Raw genomic sequence first — 23,053 nt, 5'->3', positions numbered from 1 at the left:
CCTTTGAACAAAGGTCAGGTTTTCTTGCTTAAATGGAAACACACAAGATGCTCTTTGTAATATTCTCAAATCATGCTGGATAACATGATCATCAAGTGTTCCACAAATTTGTGGAGTCCATGGAAATTGCATGCTGTCATTAGAGCAAAAATTTTGAAATTCTTGAAAAATGTTTCAATTAATTTTCGCTCAGTTTGTTTTGCTGCTAATATTTCATTCTTTTGTAATGAAAAGAATTGTATTAAATTAGAAAAATGCCAAAATAAAAGCATTTTCACTTGTCATCTAAGACTTTTAATCCCCATTGTATATAATAATTTTTAGATAACAAAATATCAAACCAAGTTTTTAATAAGAATAACATGCAGACCTGCAATAGATTTAGTGTTACAAATGAAGACATAAAGTACACTAAACGTCTGGTTTAAAAAAAAAAAAAATTGCGCAACATGTCCAAAGTTAATGTGAACTACACCTGTAGCTACTCTAATAGGACCTTTGTGATCTTGAGGACTTCAATCACCCTCTAGAAATTACCTTGACACCAGCTGGTTAAAAGTAATTGCAAAAATGACTAAGAAAAGTGAAGTTTGGACCAGTGTTGGGTGTAATCCGATTACAAATTAATTATTTTCTGTAATCTAAGTGCTTTTAGTCAAAAGGTAGTGTAATGCATTGTATTTTAAATTCTTGTAATCAGATTACAGTTATCCAATGAAGTTAGTTAAAATTACATTATTTATGTTGAATACATTTAAAAGATTTATTATGTTAATATGTGTCTGCGTTTCTGTGACAGCTGAAGGTGTGCGCATGCTAGCGAGTCATTAAAACATGCGATGTGAAGTGTATGACTTGTGTGCAACAATGGAGGAAATAGACACATTATTTGGAATCCATTAAAAGATAAACTTTTCTTTGAAAATTGTTTTAGAAAGCAACCTAAAAGTAATGAGTAATGTGATTACTTTTGGATGAATCTGATTACAATTTTGTGTAACTTACCCATCACTGGTTAGTACTGAGAAAAGTTCCAGCATCATTTGTTTGCTGATTTCACTTGGTTTGATCATTTATTTATTTTTGTATATCTAATACGATGACATTCAGTGGCTTAAGTGTCCAAATAAGTGTCCAGGGGCCACTGTAATAAATGCAGTGTGAAGAGGTAGTTGACACAGAGGTCAATACATATCTCATGAATTATATTTGGTTCAGCACTGGCTACACATCTGTCTTCTTCAGGTGAACAAAGTGCCTCCAACAAAATCAAACAGGGGCGACTGAGGCAAACTCTAAGAGTTATAGCTGTCACTTTGACAGAATAATAATCCACTCTTGTAATTGTGCACAGAAAGCTTTAAGGCATGAGGGTGTGAGACGTGGCCAGTGATGCAGAGGCAGTTCTCTCTGACAGCTCAGAGCTTCAGGTCATTCACAAGATAAACTGTAGGGAAACACGGAGTACCTTCTGCTTGCAGCATGAAGCACAGAGCGCTGCCATAAACCCTATAAAGAAAGGATTCGTTTTTTTATGTTTTATACTGTATGTAAGATTAGTTTTATACAATATATAAGATACAGCGACTTTTACCTTCTATAAAATGTCCTGAAGAAGTTTGCACAGATAAAAGCAATCTTGTGCGAATTAACAAAAAAGCTTTCAGCCTGTAGGCAGTGTAACTATTGTTATACAGGCGAAACTACAGGCAGTGTAGTGTGTGCAGGGAGAGAGGGCCCGTGACGGCCGGCCAAAAGGGTACTATTGAAATGGCCACAGACCCGAACCAAAAAAATCGTGAATAAAATGGGCGACTTTCATGCAATACTTGACAAATAGTCAGCATTTTAACTTATATGTTATATTAATGCATAATAAATACACTTATTCATACTCACGTACTGTACATGAATCAAAAACATAAAATGTCATGCCCTAATACATGATTTATGCCACAATGCACCAAAAATAGACTATTATAGTGAGATTAAAAGGAGGGATTAAGTCATTTTGCAACTGTCCACTTTGTGTTTATATTTATTACTGTATGTGTTGACTCACTCGTGTTGTCACTTTCCTTGTCACGCTGATGTCTAAAGAATGGTGTTACTCCAAGTGCTGTCCCAACCTAGTTTTCTGCCAAAACACTTTTCAGGTCTTAATGCTGTCACATCATCATCATCTTTTGTGTTCTGAGACTTACACTGAGTTTTTTCCCCAAACTACATTTCCCATCATGCACCTCCCAGACATCCTCATCACACACACCTGTTCCCCATTCCAGCTGATTGTTGTTCCCAGCTGTTCACTGTAATGTCTTTAGTCCCCATGTGTATTATGGCAGCGGGGGCGTGGTCAAGCGTCTGTCCGGTGAGAGAGAAAGCGGTAAGGGCGCTTGCACCTGAGCTAGATTATGTTTAACACCTGTTTCTAATTGCAGTGAGCATGGGGAGAGCGGTATATAAGCAGCCACGCCACCAGCAGAGCAGAGAGAGAGAGTCTGGCACAAGGGCACCTACAGTGCTCGTGGAAGCTGATTTATATTTGTGAAGCTAATGTGTTTTATGTTCGTGAAGCTAATGAGTTTGAGTGCCTACGTGCCTCTGAGACTGTTGAGTTTTGTGAAGCTGTAAAGCATTGAAGTGGCCGATTAAAAGCCTTACCTGAGTCCGGAAAACCCACTGCCCTGTGTCCTCCTTCCCTTCTGTTTGTGGAAACCCTCACATGTATATATAGTCCTCTTGTTCGCTTTCCTCTTGTCGGTTCTTGTTTGTATGGTTGTGAGTTTACAAGTTATGTTATTTCTCCAGCCTACTGCTGTGACTTATAGTTTTCTTTCTTAGCGAAATGTTTATGTTTCATATTCATCATCTTCTCTTGTTTTCTTTGTGAATAAATCTACTGCATTTGGATCCACGCCTTTCCCGACTCTTCCCTAAACTGAAGCTTGACAAATGCTCATTCACAGCAGATATCATAATAAAGCCTAATGACCATTAAACCATACTGAATTTTATGTACATAGGTTTTTTATTGAAATACTTCACATTAAGGTACATTTTCATAGGTTACTAATGTTGAATAAGTGTTCTTAAGCATTTGTAACATTTGAGGTAAACTGGCTCACTATTTGGCAAGTATTGCATGACAGTCTCCCTTTTAATTATGTAGTTTTAACTGCATATCATTGATTTATACTGGATTTGTAAATGAGTTATTGGTCATTTTAAGGGATATTTCACCCAAAAATGAACATTCTCTCATCATTTACTCACCCTCATGCCATCTAAGATGTGTATGACTTCCTTTCTTCTGCTGAACACAAACAAAGATTTTTAGAAGAATATCTCAGCTCTGTAGGTCCATACAAAGCAAGTGAATCGTGGCCAGGCCAGGTGGAACAGACCAACATGTAACTCCTTTTTCACTGTACATCTTGACAGCAGTCTCCTTGGCGATCATAATTTAAATCTTGATTACACTTCCTATAGCGCCATCTAGTGCTCTGCGCATGTGTCAATCACTAGGAAGTGTAATCGAGCTTGAAATATGATTGTGCCTAGAGACTGCAATTGCAAGATGAACAGTTAAAAAAGAGTTATATTTTGGTCTGTTCTCACCCAAAACCGACTGGATCACTTCAGAAGACATGGATTAAACCACTGGAGTTGAATGGATTACTTTAATGTTGCCTTTATCTACTTTTTTGAGCTTCAAAGGTCTGATCATCATTCACTTGCATTGAATGGACCTACAGAGCTGAGATATTCTTCTAAAAATCTTAATTTGTGTTCTGCAGAAGGAAGAAAGTCATGAGGGTGTGTAAATGATGATAGAATTTACATTTTTGGGTGAACTATCCCTTTAGGGAACCCTTTTATAACCCTTAACAAAAGGAACATTTATGTAAAGTGTTGCCAATAACTTCAACTTAATATTAAACTGAATAAATGAATTATTTCCTGCCCTTGTATTTATTTGTTAGGTAGCCATATAGTAAGTGGGATAATGTACAGCCAGCCAGTCATCATCTCAAATTAAACTCCTTTAGAGTGATACAATGATACACTCTGTCTGGGTTTATATTGCAATAATGACTTGCTGGCTGTACATTATCCCGTACTTATTCATCAAGCACTTTAAAGTGAAGGATGGCCAATGAAAAGACAAGCTTCACAACTTCTCAGAGGGACAACACTTGCTGTTGTGTATGAATTAATGAATTTCGTTAATGTTTTTTCAGTTTTAGCATATTTTTCTCGAGCATTTTGTATGGTCTCTCCAAGTGCTTTTTATTTTCAAAACATGCTTAATATACTGCAAGTCTATGAGTTTTGACAAAATATGTAGTTAGTACGTTTCGCTTTTTCAGGGCAGTGTTGTAGATACACCATTCTCAGCAATGTTCCTGGACAATTTGAGGATAAGCGTTATCGCTGCAGTAACAATTACTTTACAGACATAATAGCTAATTCTGTCCAAATAGACCTCGAAAATATGAAATGTTCTAAAGATTATTATTTCGAAGCAAAATATCTGCTGTTTAGAAAGTTTAGAGCTTAGAAATTGGACCACTGCATTTCTAAATCTGTTGTTGACTCAAACATCGCCTTCAAGATGTTCATGCACCGTCGACTTTGTGTTACTTTGAGTGATGTGAAAAAAATAGAGGATGGAGAAAACAGCCTTTCAGGCAGTGTGGAATCAAATCTTTTCAGCTGGCATTCCCATACTTGACATGCTAAATAATAAGTGATGCCGCTGTGCTGTGTCTCTTTGTGTTCCTGTTTTAGCGGAGTTCCTCTTCCTGCTGTGGGGAGTCTATCTGTGCTATGCTGTACGGACTGTGCCCTCTGCTTTCCATGAGCCCCGCTACCTAGCGGTTGCCATATATAATGAACTCCTCATCTCTGCGATATTCCACATCATTAGGTGAGCAATATGTATGAGTTATGAGTAGCAATGGCAAAAGCATGGTTAAGATGACATGCTTTTCATTAGACTGGCTGCTTTATGAGTGGGATTGAACACTGTGCTTGAGAGCTGATATACAAATTAAATTTAAATTGATTTTTTGAGGATCGCTATTGAGACAGCTGTACATGGGCGGCGCTGGGGCTGGACTACCGGGGCTTAAGCCACAATTTTTTTCCGTAAAGCCCCGAATGTTTCTATCATCATGTAGTGATGTCAGAAGTACCAGTGCTTCAGTATCAAGTTGATACTAAAACATATATTTAAATTTTTTTTACATCTACTTCTTTGTTTTACTGTAACGAGGAGGAGGGCATGGCCGGGCCGTGAGGATGCACGTCCGGCCCTGAATTGTTCCAATCAGCTGGGAGGGGGATAAAGATGAGCCAGAGGCGTCAGTTAGAGAGAGAGAGAGACACACACGCAGGCGCTGTGTGTGTGTGTCTGTGTGTGTTTAAGTTGATTTATGTCATTAAAAGTTTCATTGACTGCTCAGCCGGTTCCCACCTCCTCCTTGCCCATCCTTACCCATTACATTGGTGCTGAAACGCTGTTGTGGAGTCCTCGCCGCTGCCATCTGCCAGGGGACGGAAGAGTCGCTGCCGGCCGCCGGGAGTCAGAGGAACTGCTGCTGTCCGCCAGGAAGGGGAGGAGCCATTCCATCCGCCAGGGGTAGGAGGACTCGCTGCCATCCGCCAGGGGAGGAGCATCTGTCGTCTGCCAGAGGGCGGAGGAGTGGCTGAGGACCAGGCGAAGGCATGTCCGGGGACTGGCGAGCGAGTTTTTCTCTCTCTCTCCTTTCTCTCTCTGTCTCTCCCCCTCGCTCTTTTCCTCTCCCCTCTCCCTCCATTCGTCTCTCCCAGGACTTCAAAGAGGCGGGGAAGACCTGCCGGCAGAAGGACGGCCTGGAAGGGCAACACCTCCCCTCCATTAAGGGAGGGGAGTACGTCATGCCGGAGGTTTCCCTGGCCTGAGTCAGGCGGTGGAGGAGTGTGACGAGGAGAAGGCATGGCCGGGCCATGAGGACGCACGTCCGGCCAATCAGCCGGGAGGGGAATAAAGACGAGCCAGAGGTGCCAGTTCAAGAGAGAGAGAGACACGTGCGGCTGCTGTGTGTGTGTCTGTGTGCGTTTATGTTGATTTAATTTCATTAAAAGTTTAGTTGACTGCTCAGCCGGATCCCGCCTCTTCCTTGTCCAACCTTACCCATCACATTTACATTTTTCAAAATCCTAAAATGTTGTTTATTTCCAGGTTTAAATTCCATTTTAAATCCTAGACTTTCAAAGTGGACTCCAATTTCTGAAACCCACTGTTTTGCTACAGAGAGCTTTAAATTAATAAATACATGACAGATACAAATGACGTTTTCTTTAAGAGTGGCATTTAACAATGTATGAATTTTAAAATACTGAATGTTAAATTTAAAAAACATATATTTATGGGTATTTTTATATAAAAGATGAGCATGTGCTGTTTAATTCAACAGTAACTTCTCAGTTTTAGGGCAGAGATCTTTGTTGTCCTTCCTCAGTTGTTGCAGTAGGCTGTTAAAATGATTTAGTGTTGCTAGACAGCATGTTATCTCATTCCCTCAAAAGAGTCCAAATGTCAGTTACTGCACCAACAAGAAACAGGGATTTCCTGTTTACTTCAGAGAATGTTGCTGTTGAAAGTATAAGACCTACATCAAACTGAAACCCACACATGAATAAATTTAGTTAAAATATATATATATATATATATATTTAAGCTGCATTTTGGAGGTGTGACAACTTTTCTAGATAAATGAACACTGTGATGCTTTACCAACATAATTCCTGTGGGTGGAGTCTGCTCAATGTAAAAAGCACTTTACAGTTAAGTCACGTTTCGTTCTAGTATCCTTGCGTGTATCATGACATTTAAGTTGAAAGATTGGTTATGTATTTATACAAACAAGGTCAGTAAGTGAGATTCTATCACAATTGTCTCATGCCAACACATTTAGAACATGTTTGGAATTGTAAAAACAGTGTGTATTTGAATGTTCATTGCCTGGGCCATTTAATTCTGTGAATAGTAAGTGTGCTACTGTAACCATGTTTTTGATTTTTCTTTTAAATAAAAAAACTGAGGAATGAGTCAAAATTATTTCTGTGGTAATCAAGAGTATGCCACAGATGCTGCTTCAATAAGCACTAATCTGGCTGGTTTAATGCAGCTTCTGAGAGATCTTTTTATCAGTCCTCCTGGAAACAGTCATGTTTCTAAAGTACCGGGTTAATGAGCACTTTTGAGGATGTAATAATCACTGGATTTGCCTTTGCCAGGTTAGTGACATTGGATCTTTTAAAAAATCTTCAGTTTCATTTGCGGCATAAAGTAGCAAGTAAATTGGATATAAACCAATGCAAGTTAAGCTCAATCAATGACATTTGTGGCTAAATGTTAAATTCCACAAAATATTATTTTGACTCGTCCCTTCTTTTCTTAAAAAAAATAAAAAATAAAAATAAAAAAAAAGGGAAAAAAACTTAATTGGATATAACTTTACACAGAAAAAATTAGTAAGCAATTCTGTTTGGTGTTGGTAGTGGAACAGAAATTACACACGTCACCTTTAAATATGCGGTAAGAGATTTCAGCTGTTTTGCTAACTTTTGCCATTTCGCAAACTGTAATCATGTGGTCTCTCTGCAAACCTCATTCTCAAATGCCATGTAACGCATATAGTTTACGCCCTTTGGCAATACTTTTGAAACAGTGAAAATTTTAACGTTAGGGTTTTTTGTTTTGTTTTGTTTTTTAAGAAAAATAACATTCCCAGATGGTGATACTGAATTGCAAATTTCGCAGTAAAATTCGTGGCTACTTGCATGACTTTTTACAGTCTATTTTACAGTAGTATTTCTACAATTTATTACAATTAAAAGACAACTGTATTCTGTGACTTCGCAGTGAACAGGGCCATGAAATTTCTGTAAAATAGCAGTGCTGTGTTGTAGAATCAGAAATATCAAATGTATATTTTTTAACCTGCGATGTTTGTTAATTGTCACCATTGTTGAATTTTGTATGCTGAAATTTGATATCTATGCGCGCCTAGTTGCCTACTCAAAGTTTAAGTGCAATAACAGATCAATCATATAACAGCATGGCATTACAAGCCTCACTATCTAATTGTTTAATTACAACTATGTATTTTTTCTTACAAATGCACCATATGGAGTAGACTTTACATCTTAATCAGCTTGAACAAACTTTCTCCCTACAGCACAGTGCAAATACTGATGTACTTAAAATACAATTGCATCAGCTAGGAGAAAATATATTTACTTTAAATAAGTAAAAGTTCCCATTCAATGTAAACACTAATCACCATAATGGTGACTTCAAACGAAACAATTATCTCACAATACAGTGCGATATTGTAATTTCTTGTGTTATGAAAAAAATGGCATCGCCTGCAATGATTTTTCAGTAAAACTCTGAAAGCAGTATTTTATTGTAAGAAATTACTGTAATTGTTACTGTAATTACTGTAAATATTGTAAAATCCTGGCCATTTTTACAGTGTTGTCTTAGACCAAAACAATTCAAAATGAAACACTGCCCTTTTTTTTTAAATTATTAACACAAATTGTGGGTGTATTAATTAACCATGGATCCTACAAATGATTGAAAGTTGTCTGGACCCCAATTAAGAAGGCACACTTGGGTCACATCAGCAGAACTTTGTAGTAAACTTGTGAGAAAGGTGAAGATAGCTGCCTTCAGCTAAATGATGAGCATCACTAGGGCAGCACTAATAAGCCACTTGAAAGGAGGTTGCTGCAGACAGCTTGTGCATAAATCTACCCAGGCTTAAAATAAACCAATTCGCCCTGCTGCTGCTGCTGTTGTCTCTCTCAATCTACCAGCTCTTAGAATGTTTGTTGCTCCTCAATTTCACTCTCTTTTGACTACCCTAATTCTTTTCATTTCTATCAAGCACTAGACTCAGAAATGTGCATTTGTAAGGTGCATTAGCAACAAAAAGTCTTCCATATAGCAGTGGTTCTGAACTGGTTGGTTGTGATAGAAAACTGGATTGTAGGTCTGTTCTGATAGTCACGAACAGCAGGTTAAAAACAACATTACAAATAATAAAATGCAATTAAGCATATACTGGAATCATGTATAGACTTTTAAAAATGAGAGGAGAAAATGCTTCTTATATCGTTTGTTGTTGATGTCAGTGGTTGCACGTCTAATCAAACTCTATGGTATTTTGGTGTAAATTATTCTGTCACTTGGAAGAGGCTAGCCAAATTAGGCATATGCCAACATGGACGGGTTACGTGACATGGTCTTATCCTCAAAAAACATGAACAAAACTTTGCAAGTTAAAAGAAAATACAAGCCAGACTACGTTAGATTAGCACCAAGGATAGACATTGTTTAAGAAACCATTAACTAAACACATAATATGTTTATGTACTGTGCTATGCATTTCTATTCTATAATATAATGAAATATTTCGGCAGCATATCAGAATCAGAATCAGCTTTATTGCCAAGTATGCTTACACATACAAGGAATTTGTCTTGGTGACAGGAGCTTCCAATGTACAACAATACAAAAACAATACAAAAACAGCAGCAAGACATAGATAATAATAAAAAATAAAAAATAGTTATACACACACGTACGTACGTACATACACACACAGACACACACTTACATACATACACATACGTAGTGCAATCTAATACAAATCTGTTATCTGTTATGTACAGTGCAAATGTTTTTTTGTTTTGTTTGTTTTTTGTTTTTCCAGAGGAATGAAATGGCAGAAGAGGTTGGATGTGTTGGATAAATATAAAAAAAGACTAAACTGTGTATTGCACATAGTTATTGCTCAATGGGGCAATTTAACTGTTCATGAGATGGATAGCCTGAGGGAAAAAAACTGTTCCTGTGCCTGACGGTTCTGGTGCTCAGAGCTCTGAAGCATCGACCAGAAGGCAACAGTTCAAAAAGATAATGGGCAGGGTGAGTGGGGTCCAGAGTGATTTTTCCAGCCTTTTTCCTCACTCTGGAAGTGTATAGTTCTTGAAGGGGGGGCAGGGGGCAACCAATAATCCTCTCAGCAGTCCGAATTTTCCTTTGTAGTCTTCTGATGTCTGATTTCGTAGCTGAACCAAACCAGACAGTTATTGAAGTGCAGAGGACAGACTCAATGACCACTGAGTAGAACTGTATCAGCAGCGCCTGTGGCAGGTTGAACTTCCTCAGCTGGCAAAGGAAGTACAACCTCTGCTCGGCCTTTTTCACAGTGGAGTCAATGTGTGTCTCCCACTTCAGGTCCTGTGAGATGGTAGTGCCCAGGAACCTGAATGACTCCACTGCTGCCACAGTGCTGTTTAGAATGGTGAGGGGGGTCATTGTTGGGGTGTTCCTTCTAAAGTCCACAATCATCTCCACCGTTTTGAGCATGTTCAGCTCAAGGTCGTTTTGACTGCACCAGACAGCCAGCGGTTCAACCTCCCTTCTGTATGCAGACTCATCGTCATCTCGGATGAGGCCAATGACAGTGGTGTCATCTGCAAACTTCAGGAGCTTAACAGAGGGGTCCTTGGCGATGCAGTCATTGGTGTAGAGGGAGAAGAGTAGTGGGGAGAGCACACATCCCTGGGGGCACCAGTGCTGATTGTACAGGTGCTGGAAGTGAGTTTCCCCTGTCTCACAAGCTGCTGCCTGTCCGTCAGAAAGCTGGTAATCCACTGACAGATAGACATGGGAACAGAGAGTTGGTGTAATTTATTCTGGAGTACAGCTGGGATGATGGTGTTGAAAGCTGAACTGAAGTCCACAAAAAAGATCCTTGCACATGTCCCTGGTCTGTCCAGATATTGCAGGATATGATGCAATCCCATGTTGACTGCATCATCCACAGACCTGTTTGCTCGATAAGCAAATTGAAGGGGTCCAGTGATGTTCTTCAGGTGGGCCAGCACCAGTCTCTCAAATGATTTCATGACCACAGACATCAGGGCGACAGGTCTGTAGTCATTAAGTCCTGCGAGTTTTGGTTTCTTTGGGACAGGAATAATGATTGAGCATTTGAAGCAGCATGGGACTTCACACTGCTCCAGTGATCTATTGAAGATCTGTGTGAAGATGGGGGCCAGCTGGTTAGCACAGGATTGAAGACACGCTGGTGAGACGCCATCTGGGCCTGAATCTTTCCTCGTCTTTTGTTTCCAAAAGACGCGGCTCACATCATCTTCACAGATCTTAAGTGCAGGTTGAGTAGCAGGAGGGGTGAGGAGGGGGGTCGCAGGAGGTGTTGGTGTTTGTGTGAAGTGAAGGTCAGAGTGGGTGTGGGGTGTGAGATTGGGCCTTTCAAATCTGCAGTAGAACACATAGTTCCCACTCTGCTACATTGGTCCATCTCTTTACAGTCCTTACTACTGGCTTGGTTGATTTTAATTTCTGCCTGTAGGTTGGAAGAAGATGAACCAGACAGTGATCAGAGAGTCCCAAAGCTGCTCTAGGAACAGAGCGATGTGCATCCTTTATTGTTGTGTAGCAATGATCCAGTATGTTCCTGTCTCTGGTGGGGCATGTAATGTGCTGTTTGTATTTGGGCAGTTCACGTGTGAGATTTGCTTTGTTAAAATCCCCAAGCATAATAATAACTGAGTCCGGGTATTGTTCCATGTCTGTGATTTGATCAGCCAGCTGTTGCAGCGCCGCATTCAAACACGCGTTTGGCGCAATATACACACTCCACAGAATAAACGAGGAAAACTCCCGCGGTGAGTAGAAAAGCTTACAGTTAATAAAGCTCGCTTCCAAATTAGGACACATCCTCTTTAACGTTGTTACATCTGTACACCAACTTTCATTGATGTAAAAGCATGTTCCACTGCCTCTCGTTTTCCCCGTTAACTCCGCGATGTGATGCGATCCGCTCTGAACAGCTGGAAGCCCGGCAGATGTAACGCGCTGTCCGGAATGGCTCCACTCAGCCAGGTGTCTGTGAAGCACAAGGCAGCAGAGGTTGAAAGGTCCTTGTTTGTGCGGGTGAGGAGTTGTAGTTCGTCCGCTATGTTAGGAAGAGAGTGGAGATTTGCAAGATGAATGCTAGGCACCAGCTCATCTTCCTCGCCTGCATCTCCTGAACAACAAAGCCGTGCCTCCCACTAAAATGTCTAGCAAAATGTCTGAATATTCAAAAACCGGGAAAAGACTGTCTGGTATAAGCTGTCTAATGTTCAGCAGTTCGTCTCTGGTAAAATTGACTGGAAAAAGATTACTAAACACAGGACAAACAAACAAAAACAACAAAACAATAGGAGCGCTCCACACCGAGGCAGCCATCCGCGGCGCCATCATGATGTTTATATGCAGCTACCTTGGAATGGCAGCCAATGGATAAATAAGCTTTTAAGGCAGCATAATGGTGTTATGTCAATTGAGAACCACTGATCAAGAGTAAACTTGGTGTAAAAATGCATTAGTGTTAATTATTAAATAGCTATCAGAGTGTCTGGCAGTTTAGAATCTATTTCTCCAACCTCTTGTTGTTTGCTGAATGTCTGTGACCTCTGCTGGTTGTAGCAGATAAGTTCTTTTTGTCTGAAGAGTGATGATGCCATGTCTTGATACTTTGCTAAAACAGTTCTGTGTGATTAATGAGCCCGAATTTCCTTATTTGTTACATAAGAGAGAAACAATGACCACCAGAACATAATCAGGATACCTAATGCTGCTGACTAAACACTGTTTAAATAAACAGAACAAGCTCTTATATGTCACATGCCACATTCAATTATCTTTGCCCTGATTATGCTGTTTGAAGCTCGATGCCATGATATTTAAGTGTTTTTGTTTTTTCTTGGTTTATTATGGAAAGATGTTTGCTTAATACTGAACCTACAATGGCTCACTCCCACCAAGATTTGATTTTTCATTTGCAATTCTCTCAAACAGTTCTCAAAATAAAAATAATTATTTATTTTATTTAGATTATTTTCTGTGATACTGGCAAATAGGTTAGCTTGGATCTATATAAGTTTTTGTAAGCTTTTTGTTTTTCGGAATGTCAAACATAAAATGTCTGTACTACCAGATATCACTGAAATAGGTGTTCTGAGAAATCATACCCTAGGCAGCTCTAGGTTCTGAAAATGGCAAAAAAAAAAAAAAAAAGAGGCAGGGTAGTTGCTGGTGTTTTTTTTTTTTTTTTTTTTTTTTTTAGCCAATTAGAAAACTAGCTAGTACATTCAGGTTTGGTGACATCTAATTGTTTACATGGCATTTGAGAATGAGGTTTGCAGAGAGGCCACATGATTAGAGTTTGTGAAATGGCAAAAGTTAGCAAAACAGCTGAAATCTCTTTCTGCATATTTAAAAGTGGCGTGCGTAATTTCTGTTCCACTACTGACACCAAATAGAATTTCAAAAATAATAACTGTTAACAAACAGGTTTCTCAAACACTCCCCTCTTCTGCCATAGGCAAACAGATAATCCCGCCCCAACCTTATACCATTGGTTGAGGCAATGTTGATGTGTCGTCCTAGTCGTGATACACAAACAAGGTTTTCATAGCACCACAGAGCCACAGTGTTTAAACTTTTTAGTGCAATCAAACCACGAATAGCTTACTTATAGTTGTTTCTGTATATTACACTGGGAAGTATTTTAACATTAAAAAAAAAAAATTCACATCACCTTTTACAAAGTATTGGTTTCATCTACAGGTTCTCTCTCGGCACTGGGCTTCATCCAGACTGGATGCTGATGTTATTTTTTGTTCATACACACGTGACAGTAACTGTTACACTAGGATTACTTCTCATTCCAAAGGTGATTATTATATTTTTTCCTTTAATCTATTGAACATCTGCAAACCCTGCTAAAAAGACTATCATATCTCATCACATGCAAATGTTGCATTGGCAGTATTGCAGATGTTGGTCACTAGGATGTTGGTGTGCTGATGTTCTCTTCAGGCTTCTTAACTAAGCTAACCAGCAAGACCAACATAGCCAATATGTTCACCAACACATCTTAGCTAATCAAGCTTGTCAAGCCTGTCAACTTGTAAATTTCTGGTGAGGCTGGTGACCATCAAGGTTTGCTGGTGAACATCTTGGCTAAGCTGGTGCACCAGCATAAACCACTCTGAGCCAGCATGGAAATTCATGCTGGGCTAAGCTGGTCTTTTCAACAGGGTATGTTAGGTATTGTTTTGTTCATGTTTCATCCTTCACTGTAGTTCCTGTTCACTGGGACTCATACGCGGGAGGACATCGCCACCGAGGCTTATGAGGACGAGCTGGATATGCGTCATTCAGGCTCCTGCCTGAACAGCAGCACAACATCTGCCTGGAGTGAGCACAGTCTAGATCCTGAGGACATTAGGGTAAGTCCACTCACCTGGTCCTTATTTATTTACACTGAATTTGAAATTTTCAAAAATTCTGAAACTAAAAGCTAAAAATCTGAAACATGTCTGCAGTCTATGAATTCCATTATTCTATATTGTCCAATGTTCATTATAGTAATATTTAAACCAAAAATGATCATTCTCTCATCATTAACTCACCCATTTGCCGCATAAAACTTGTATGTCTTTCCTTCTTCTGCTGAACACAAATGAAGATATTTACATAGATGTATGACGTTTATATCCATACAATGCAACTTAATGGGATCCAAAACTTTCAAGCTCCAAAACGGACTGAACCCATGTCTGCTGAAGCGACATGATTGGTTTTGGGTGAATAATAGACCAAAATGTGACTCTTTTTTCTCTATGAATCTTGACATCTGCAGTTTACTCGATTACACTTCCTTGCTTTTAACACATGCACAAAGCACTGTACATGCATGCGTCAAGCGCAAGGAAGTGTAAGATATGATAAATGAGTAAAATTATCTGTGGAGATGTGGGCATGGCCGAGCAATGTCTGTGGAGAGCGAGGCCGGGAGAGGAAGAACGGTAAGGATTGACACCTGTGGGAAATTATCTCTAACAGCTGTTCTGTGTTACAGTGAGAGCTGGAGAGGGATAGGAGGGCAGTCTAGACTGTCAGAGGGGAGAGAGAGAGAGCAACACGGACCTGGCTGTGTGTGTGATCAGTGTGCTGAAAAGCTATTAGTTTGTATTTACAGTGAAAAGTGCTAGAATAAAGACTTACATTAAATAGTTTATCCAGCTCCTCCTTACACGAGAGAACTAGGAATCTATCACAGTGGTGCCAAAACCTGGGAATTTTTTTTGAGGAAGATACGTCGTCATGGAGTCCTTGCCTTCGCCGAACTCCAGATCCTCATCAGCATCCACCAAACTCAAAATCAGTCAGGTGCTATGTAGCTTGATGCCCCAGAGGGATTCAATCGACATGACCCCGGCCGCTGGCCCCGCCATGCCTCACTTCACACTCATTAAAATGGGACCAGAAGATGACCCGGAGGTGTTCGTGGAGTTATTTGAGCAGGTGGCGGAAGCATCGGGATGGCCAGAGTCCCAATTTGCGGTCCGGCTGCTGCCACTGCTGTCGGGAGAAGCTCAACTGGCAGCCCAACAACTCCCAGTTGCCAACCTCCTGGGGTATCAGGACTTGAAACGAGCCATGTTGCAATGGGTCGGCCGGAGTCCTGAACAACATCGTCGACATTTCCGCTCACAGACGTTTAGCAAGCTCGGCTGCCCGTTCGCATTTACCCAACAGCTCCCTGATGCCTGTTGGAGGTGACTGCTGGCAGAGGATCATGACGCCCAAGCTGTCCTTGACCTCATGGTGCTGGAGCAGTTCATCGGCCTCTTACCAAAAGGAATGGCCGAGCGGGTCCAGTGTCACCGCCCGGCGTCGCTGACAGAGGCAATCCAGAGGCAATCCAGAGGCTCTCTCTCTCTCTCTCTATCTCCTCTCTCCCCCTCTCCTTCCCCCGTCCTGTTCCTCTTACCCGTGAACTGGGAAGTATGAACCCAAAACCGGTTCCCCGGTCCTGTGGACCTTTGAACCCGGCAGTTCTCCCTAACCCTCTCCAATCTCTCCAACAGGCTGTTGAATCCACTGCCGTGAGTGTGGATGTGTAGTCTGGGCCGGTCTGCTGGAGCTGCGGGGAACCTGGGCATTACCAGGACCGCGATGGAGGTGGAGACATTGGTCAGGATCCCCAACGCGCCACAGGCCGTCCACGATCAAGCGTGATTCGCTGGTTGGGAGGCAGTGCCAGGGCCATCTAAGTCAGCTCCACGTCAGAAGAATGTAAGGGAGGGGGAAGTCTCGGCTTCCCCAGCTCTTAGAGGATTCCCTGCAGGGGAACCCTAACCCTCTGGAGCAGATGTGAGACGAGGCCCTTAGGCATGCCTTTGGCCAAGTGAAAGTGATTGATGGTCAATGCCTCCAGCCAGACATTGCACTTGCATATCCGTATTTTTCAATCATTAAGGATCGGTTGTACCAAATGACGCAGGACACTCAGACAACAGAGGATACAACCCAATTGTTAATACAGCAGAGCAGTCGGTAAATGTTATTCCAGACAGCTCATTATAATCCAGTGGTGGGTCTCTTAGGGCAGGAAAAGATACTGAACCATCTAATGGCCCGTTTCTATTGGTTGGGCATTCGCGGCAATGTTCGCAGGTGGTGTGTGGCATGCCATGAATGTCAGCTGGTGAATCCACCGGCCACCCCAAGGGCGCCATTGCGCCCCCTTCCATTGATCGAGGTCTCCTTTGAAAGAATTGGTATTGACCTCGTCGGGCCATTAGAACGGACGTCACACAGGCATCGCTTTGTGTTGGTTCTGGTGGACTATGCAATGCGATATCCGGAAGCAGTGTCTCTGCGCATCATTTCAGCGTGAAGTGTTGCAGAGGCACTCTTCAGAATCATCTTCCAAGTGGGGATTCCGAAAGAAATCCTCACTGATCAAGGCACTATGTTTATGTCACACACACTACACGAACTGTACAAATTATTGGGACTTAAATCTATTCGGACCAGCGTTTACCATTCCCAAATGGACGGCTTGGTCGAACGATTTAATCAGACCCTAAAGAGTATGATTCGGAAGTTTGTGCACGAAGATGCTTGAAATTGGGACAAGTGGCTCGAGCCCCTATTATTTGCAGTTCGAGAGGTCTTGCAAGCCTCCACAGGGTCCTCCCCATTTGATTTATTGTACTGGCGGCGTGTTCAAGGTCCTACGGGAAAATTGGGAGGAGGGACCTTCAAACAGCAAAAACGAAATGCAATACGTTCTTGACCCTTGAGCAAAACTCCACACACTGGGGTAATTAACACAGGAGAATTTGCTCCAGGCTCAAGAACGTCAAAGACGGCTGTTTAATAAGGGTACTTGACTACGGGAATTTACAACGGGAGATAAAGTCCTTGTATTGGTCCCCACATCGAGCTCTAAATTACTCGCCAAGTGGCAAGGACCCTTTGAGGTCACATGGCGAGTTGTGGAAATTGATTATGAGGTGAAACGAATGAATAGAGGCGGGGCACATCAGATTTACCACCTCTTCCTCCTAAAACCGTGGAGAGAGGCGGTCACCGTGACTTTGGCGACGGTGGTTCCGGAGAGGGAGGAGAAAGCCACCGATCAAGTCACCTTGTGCAGACCACCTCTCACCGTCCCAAATCACGGAGGTTGCCAGGTTGCAAGGAGAATTCTCTGACGTGTTCTCTCCTCTTCCCGGTCGTACAAATCTCATACAGTACAATATCAAAACGACCCCAGGGGTACTAGTACGTAGTTGTCCCTACCAATTACTTGACCACATAAAAAAAGTGGTTTGGGAAGAATTAAAAGCCATGCTGGATATGGGGGTAATAGAAGAATCCCACAGTGACTGGGCCATCCCGGTGGTTTTGGTTCCAAAGAGCGACAGCTCGGTCTGTTTCTGTGTGGATTATAGAAAAGTCAATGCGGTGTCTAAATTTGATGCATCTTTGATGCCACGGATTGATGAACTGCTCAATTGGTTAGGCTCCACACGCTTTTATTTGACACTGGATTTGATGAAGGGATATTGGCAGATCCCCTTAACTCCCATGTCCCGTGAACAAACAGCATTTTCCACACCGTTCGGATTACACCAATTTGTGACCCTTCCGTTTGGTTTGTTCGGGGCCCCGGCTACGTTTCAGCAGCTCATGGACCGAATCCTCAGACCGCACTTGGCTTACGCCGCTGCCTATCTGGATGATATCATTATTTAGAGTAATGATTGGCAGCAGCACTTGCAGCATCTGAGGGCTATCCTGAGGTCGTTGAGATGAACGGGACTCACAACAAACCCAAAAAAGTGCGCAATTGGCCAGGTGGAAGTACGGTATCTGGGCTTCCACTTGGGTCATGGGCAGGTGTGGCCCCAAATTGATAAAACCGCAGCGATTGCAGCCTTCCCGAGACCTAAGACTAAAAAGGAGGTCAGAGAGTTCCTGGGGCTGGCTGGCTATTATTGTAGGTTTGTGCCTAATTATTTGACCGTCACCAGCCCGTTGACTGATCTCACTAAAAAGGGGGCACCAGATCCGGTCCAGTGGATCGAGCCATGTCAGCAGGCGTTCATGCAGGTGAAAGCTGCACTTTGTGGCAGGGTGTTATTGCACTCTCCTGACTTCTCTCTCCCTTTTATCTTGCAGACGGACACATCAGACAGGGGGTTGGGAGCAGTACTGTCCCAGATAGTGGAGGGGGAGGAGCGCCCCATGCTGTACATTAATTGCAAACTCTCACTGAGGGAGACTAAGTACAGCACGATAGAGAAGGAGTGTTTGGCCATCAAGTGGGCAGTCCTCACCCTCCGGTACTATCTGTTGGGGCGTGCTTTCACCCTCTGTTCAGACCACGACCCGCATGAATGATCACCCATTGGTATCTAGCTCTCCAGCCTTTTAAGTTCGAGGTGGTCTACAGTCTACAGGGTGCAGATGGCTGTTGCGGATTTCCTGTCAAGAAATGGGGGGGGAGTGACAGGCCGGATAGGTCCCTGGCCTGAGTCAGGCAATTGGGGTGTGTGGTGATGTGGGAGTGGAAGAATGGCAATAATTGATACCTGTGAGAAATTATCTCTAACAGCTGTTCTGTGTTACAGTGAGAGCTGGAGAGGGATAAGAGCCCAGACCACCGGAGGGGAGAGAGCGACACACGAACCTGGCTGTGTGTGTGATCGTGCTGAAAAGCCATTAGTGTGTGTTTACAGTGAAAAGTGCTAGAATAAAGACTTACATTAAATTGTTTATCCGGCTCCCGCTTTCTCCTTCCACAAGAGAACTAGGAATCTTTCACATTATAATTTTTGGTTTAACAATTCTTTAACCGTCACAATCAGATTGCGGTCCACATTGCAAAGAAGAATCTTGATAAAGATGCAAATAATGCTTCTGGGCTGAATTTACAAAGTAGTTAAGTGCATGGTACAGTATTTCAGCACAAAAACCTGCATCCTGCATCTAATCACCTGCTGTCATTTGATTAATCACTTGAAGTGCAATAGATAGGGATTTGCTCTATGCAAATTGTGTCAAGCAATGTTGGACATGTTTACCTGATTTGCATAATTTATTTACTGAGTCAGGTTCTAAACAATGCAGACAACATGTGCTATGGTATCAGCGGGCACAGTTCATTCTTAACAAATACTTCCCACTGTGTCTTGTTTAAGTAAAGTGATGCATTATTTAAAAAAATACCATGAAAAATGTAGCCTGTTTTTCTTTTTGACAGGAGGAACTTAAGAAACTCTACTCCCAATTAGAGATCTATAAAGGAAAGAAGATGCTGGCCAATAACCCTCACTTACAGAAAAAGCGCAGTTCCAAGAGGGGCCTTGGACGGACATTAATGCGGCGAATAACAGAAATACCTGAGACAGTAAGTCGACAATACAGCCGGGAAGACAGGGATGGAAGTGAGCATGGAAGTAACAGAAGTACACTGCGGAGAAACCCCTTTGACCCATCTCACTCTGGGAAGTCAAGGGAAGAATCTCTGAAAAGCAAGATGTTCTCACTTAAGAGATCTCATAGCTATGATCATACACATGACCAAGGTGGTCAAACAAATGGGGGGCCTGAAGATAAAATAGAGAACTCAACTGAGACTTCTTTGCTGGACGCCTTGATGGGCAGGAGGTCCAACAAGAAGAATGCTGAGGTGCCAAAGGTTGAGTTAGCTGAATCAACTGAGTCAGTGCCCTTAGTGTGTAAGTCTGTTAGTGCACACAACCTAGAAGCAGACAAAAAGCCTGTACATCTTCGAACCTCAATGTTACAGAAGTCACTGTCTGTCATTGCTAGCGCCCGAGAGAGGACACTAGGCATTGCAGGGAAGACGCACAGCACAGAGGATGCCAGTAAAAAGGGTCTCAAAGCAAAAGACAGCACAGTGCTTTCAGAAGTTGATGAATCACCTGAGTGTGTTCCAAAAATGATCATCAGCCAGTCGGTTGAGTACACCAAAACGGCAAGTAAGATGGGCATCATGAAGCAGCAGGTCAGTGGAAGTCAGCCCTCCATTTGTTCTGAACCAGGGAAGAGCAAGGACCTGTACGACCTCTCTGAGGTGTGTCCTTGGGAAGTTGAGGAGTTACCCACACCATCTGACAGTAGGGCCCAAAAGCATGTTTCCATTGCCCCAACCGAAACCACCACCATCCATGGGACCAGCACAAAAAATGTACAGTCCCAACACATACAAAAAGGGGTGGGCCAATCTCCCTCAAACCGACATCGTTCCAGGGATAAGACTGGGGACAGGGAAGAAGGGAGGAAACCCAAATCACCTCTCAACTTCACTGCCAAAAAAAACGTGAGTCCATGGAGCTTTGAGGACCCCTCTCTCCAAGGAATCGAGCCTGGAGGACTGTCTCCTGAGAGAACAGGATGCAAGAAAAGTGTTACTCCCACAGACGGAAAGCCCAAGTTCATCCTCTCAGATATTTCCAAGTCCACAGGAAGCCTTCTGCAGCCTCCAGCTCTCATGGTGGACATCTGTCATTGGGATTACAATCCACCTGTGTCCCCCAACCAGGAAAAGACGTCCAGTCCCACACATCACTCCAAGAGAAGAGATTCTTGTTCAAAAAGAAAAGGATCCTGCTCTTCCAAAGAGAAAGCAAAGGACAAAGAGGATGATAAACAATGGTCCAAGAGTAGGGAGCGGAGGAGCTCCTCAAGCAAGCCCTCACAACGTCGCACAAGCCAATCATCAGAGGGTGACCAAATTGCCACAGTGGCATCTGACAGGAGGAGGAGCTCTACAAGAGAGACATCGATCCGCAGCAGTAAGCGTACTGATGTATGCCCCTGGGAGACAGAGACACTGCCGAATGTTACCTCAAATGACATACACCCTCCAACAACGGAGAACCACGCAACTCGCACACCAGCCACTTGCCTCAACATGGCTGAAATTTGTCCATGGGACTTTGATGAAAACATGTCAGGGAAAAGTGCATGACACAGTTATCACAAAATTAAACCACTCTAGTATGGTTTCTGAAATTACAAATTTCACAACATTTTTGAGAGTAAGCCTTCTATTCATCTGCATATATAAAACCTTATAAATGATTTAGCTAAAGATTAACCATGAATTACTAAGTGGCACCATTTTCCATAACAGTGGTTGTGGGGCAAATTGAGCCAGTGATTTAATTGTTTTTCGAGAAATCATTTTTCAGTGGCCCTATGTTTGTCCTGTTTCATATAAACTTAAGCAAAAACTGGTCATCTTACCCCACTCTACCTTTATGATTTTAATTAAATCTATTTTATATCACTGAATATACACAAATCTCTCTCGTTGAAACTTACAAATAACTTACAATATCCACCTAGTGCCCACTTGAAGTGTGAGTTAAGGACAACTAAATGAACAATCTACAGTATGTAAAGAACTTTTATCCATGAAATTTTATAGAGCCATGATATACATTATATATAGATGACCCATATTGCTCACAAACCTTCATTTGGGGATTTTTATAAAAATAAAAAATTACGTAGCTTGGGCCCCGAACAAACCAAACAGAAGGCTCACGAATTTGTGTAATCCAAACGGTGTGGAAAACGCTGTTTTTTCACGGGACGTGAGTTAAGGGGATCTGCCAGAAATCGTATTAATGGGTATTGTGTCAACATGGCCTAGAATAGATTTTACGCATTCATTTATTTCATTAACGATACAATGAGTGGTAAACACCAGTCGTGGTTGCAATTTACCACAATTTTAAATCACTTGTATCATCATGCTATGTAAACCATTTTCATCAGCAAAATGCATGAATGCTAGTAAAACTCAAGATATTTTTAATCTATGTTGAATATTGATGGAGGATTACAGAGAATTAATAAATGGGAGAAATTTGTTCAATCATTGCATGGGCACACTTATTTGTTGAAGAGTTGTTGTTACAGTATTGTTTTTTCCATTTTACAAAACCCAGTCTTCTTAAACTCTGTTACGTTGTGATTTGTATTAATATCAACTGCAGTCTTAAAACATATTCAGTGATGTCAACCTACTGGTGATTGTTGCATCATAAGTAAACAAAGTCACATTGGCTGTTGCATGACAGTAAAGTCTGTCTTTTAACTGCATATTGTCACCAGACTGTTGTTTATTGAATATCTTAATGCAAAGATGCATAACTAAACTCAGTATTATACAGTTGTTTTACTCAATAGCGATCCACCTGGGAACATTTCTACTGTAAAAATATAGCCTATTGTGTGCTTCTTTGTGATAGCATGTAGATACAATACCTCCAATCTGCAATAAATATTTTGTGTTCAGATTTGTTCTGGTTGGCTTCATTTGCAAATATGATATTTGTCTGTTTAACATGTCAATAAGACATTCAGCAGATGTCTTTAAGACATGTATAATTTAGAATGTTTGTAAATCTGATCTTTTTAATATCTTTTTTGTAATGCTTTCCAGGGTTTCACTTTTGTCTAATGAAAAAAAAACTGAAATATAAAACACTGAAGCCATTTTTAGTTTGTAAATACCAACATAATGTAGGTTGACATATGTAAGATATTAGTAATCAATATAAATATGAAGAG

General features: G+C 41.6%; 1 protein-coding gene across 1 annotated transcript in view; it reads left to right on the top strand.

Moving 5' to 3' along the window:
* Positions 1-22,773, top strand: part of LOC127441626 (probable G-protein coupled receptor 158) — a 111,158-nt gene extending 88,385 nt beyond the window's left edge. Inside the window, exons 8-11 of the mRNA XM_051699243.1 lie at positions 4,795-4,933; positions 13,709-13,814; positions 14,227-14,373; positions 19,707-22,773. Coding sequence (XP_051555203.1) covers positions 4,795-4,933; positions 13,709-13,814; positions 14,227-14,373; positions 19,707-21,440 — 2,126 coding nt within the window. The 3' untranslated portion in view covers positions 21,441-22,773. The remainder of the gene's footprint in view (positions 1-4,794; positions 4,934-13,708; positions 13,815-14,226; positions 14,374-19,706) is intronic.
* The last annotated feature ends 280 nt before the right edge of the window (positions 22,774-23,053 follow it).

This window comes from Myxocyprinus asiaticus, chromosome 5 (genome assembly GCF_019703515.2).
Source record: "Myxocyprinus asiaticus isolate MX2 ecotype Aquarium Trade chromosome 5, UBuf_Myxa_2, whole genome shotgun sequence".
Lineage (NCBI taxonomy): Eukaryota > Metazoa > Chordata > Actinopteri > Cypriniformes > Catostomidae > Myxocyprinus > Myxocyprinus asiaticus.
The sequence above is the reverse complement of the archived record's forward strand: the minus strand, read 5'-3'. Positions and strand labels throughout refer to the sequence as shown.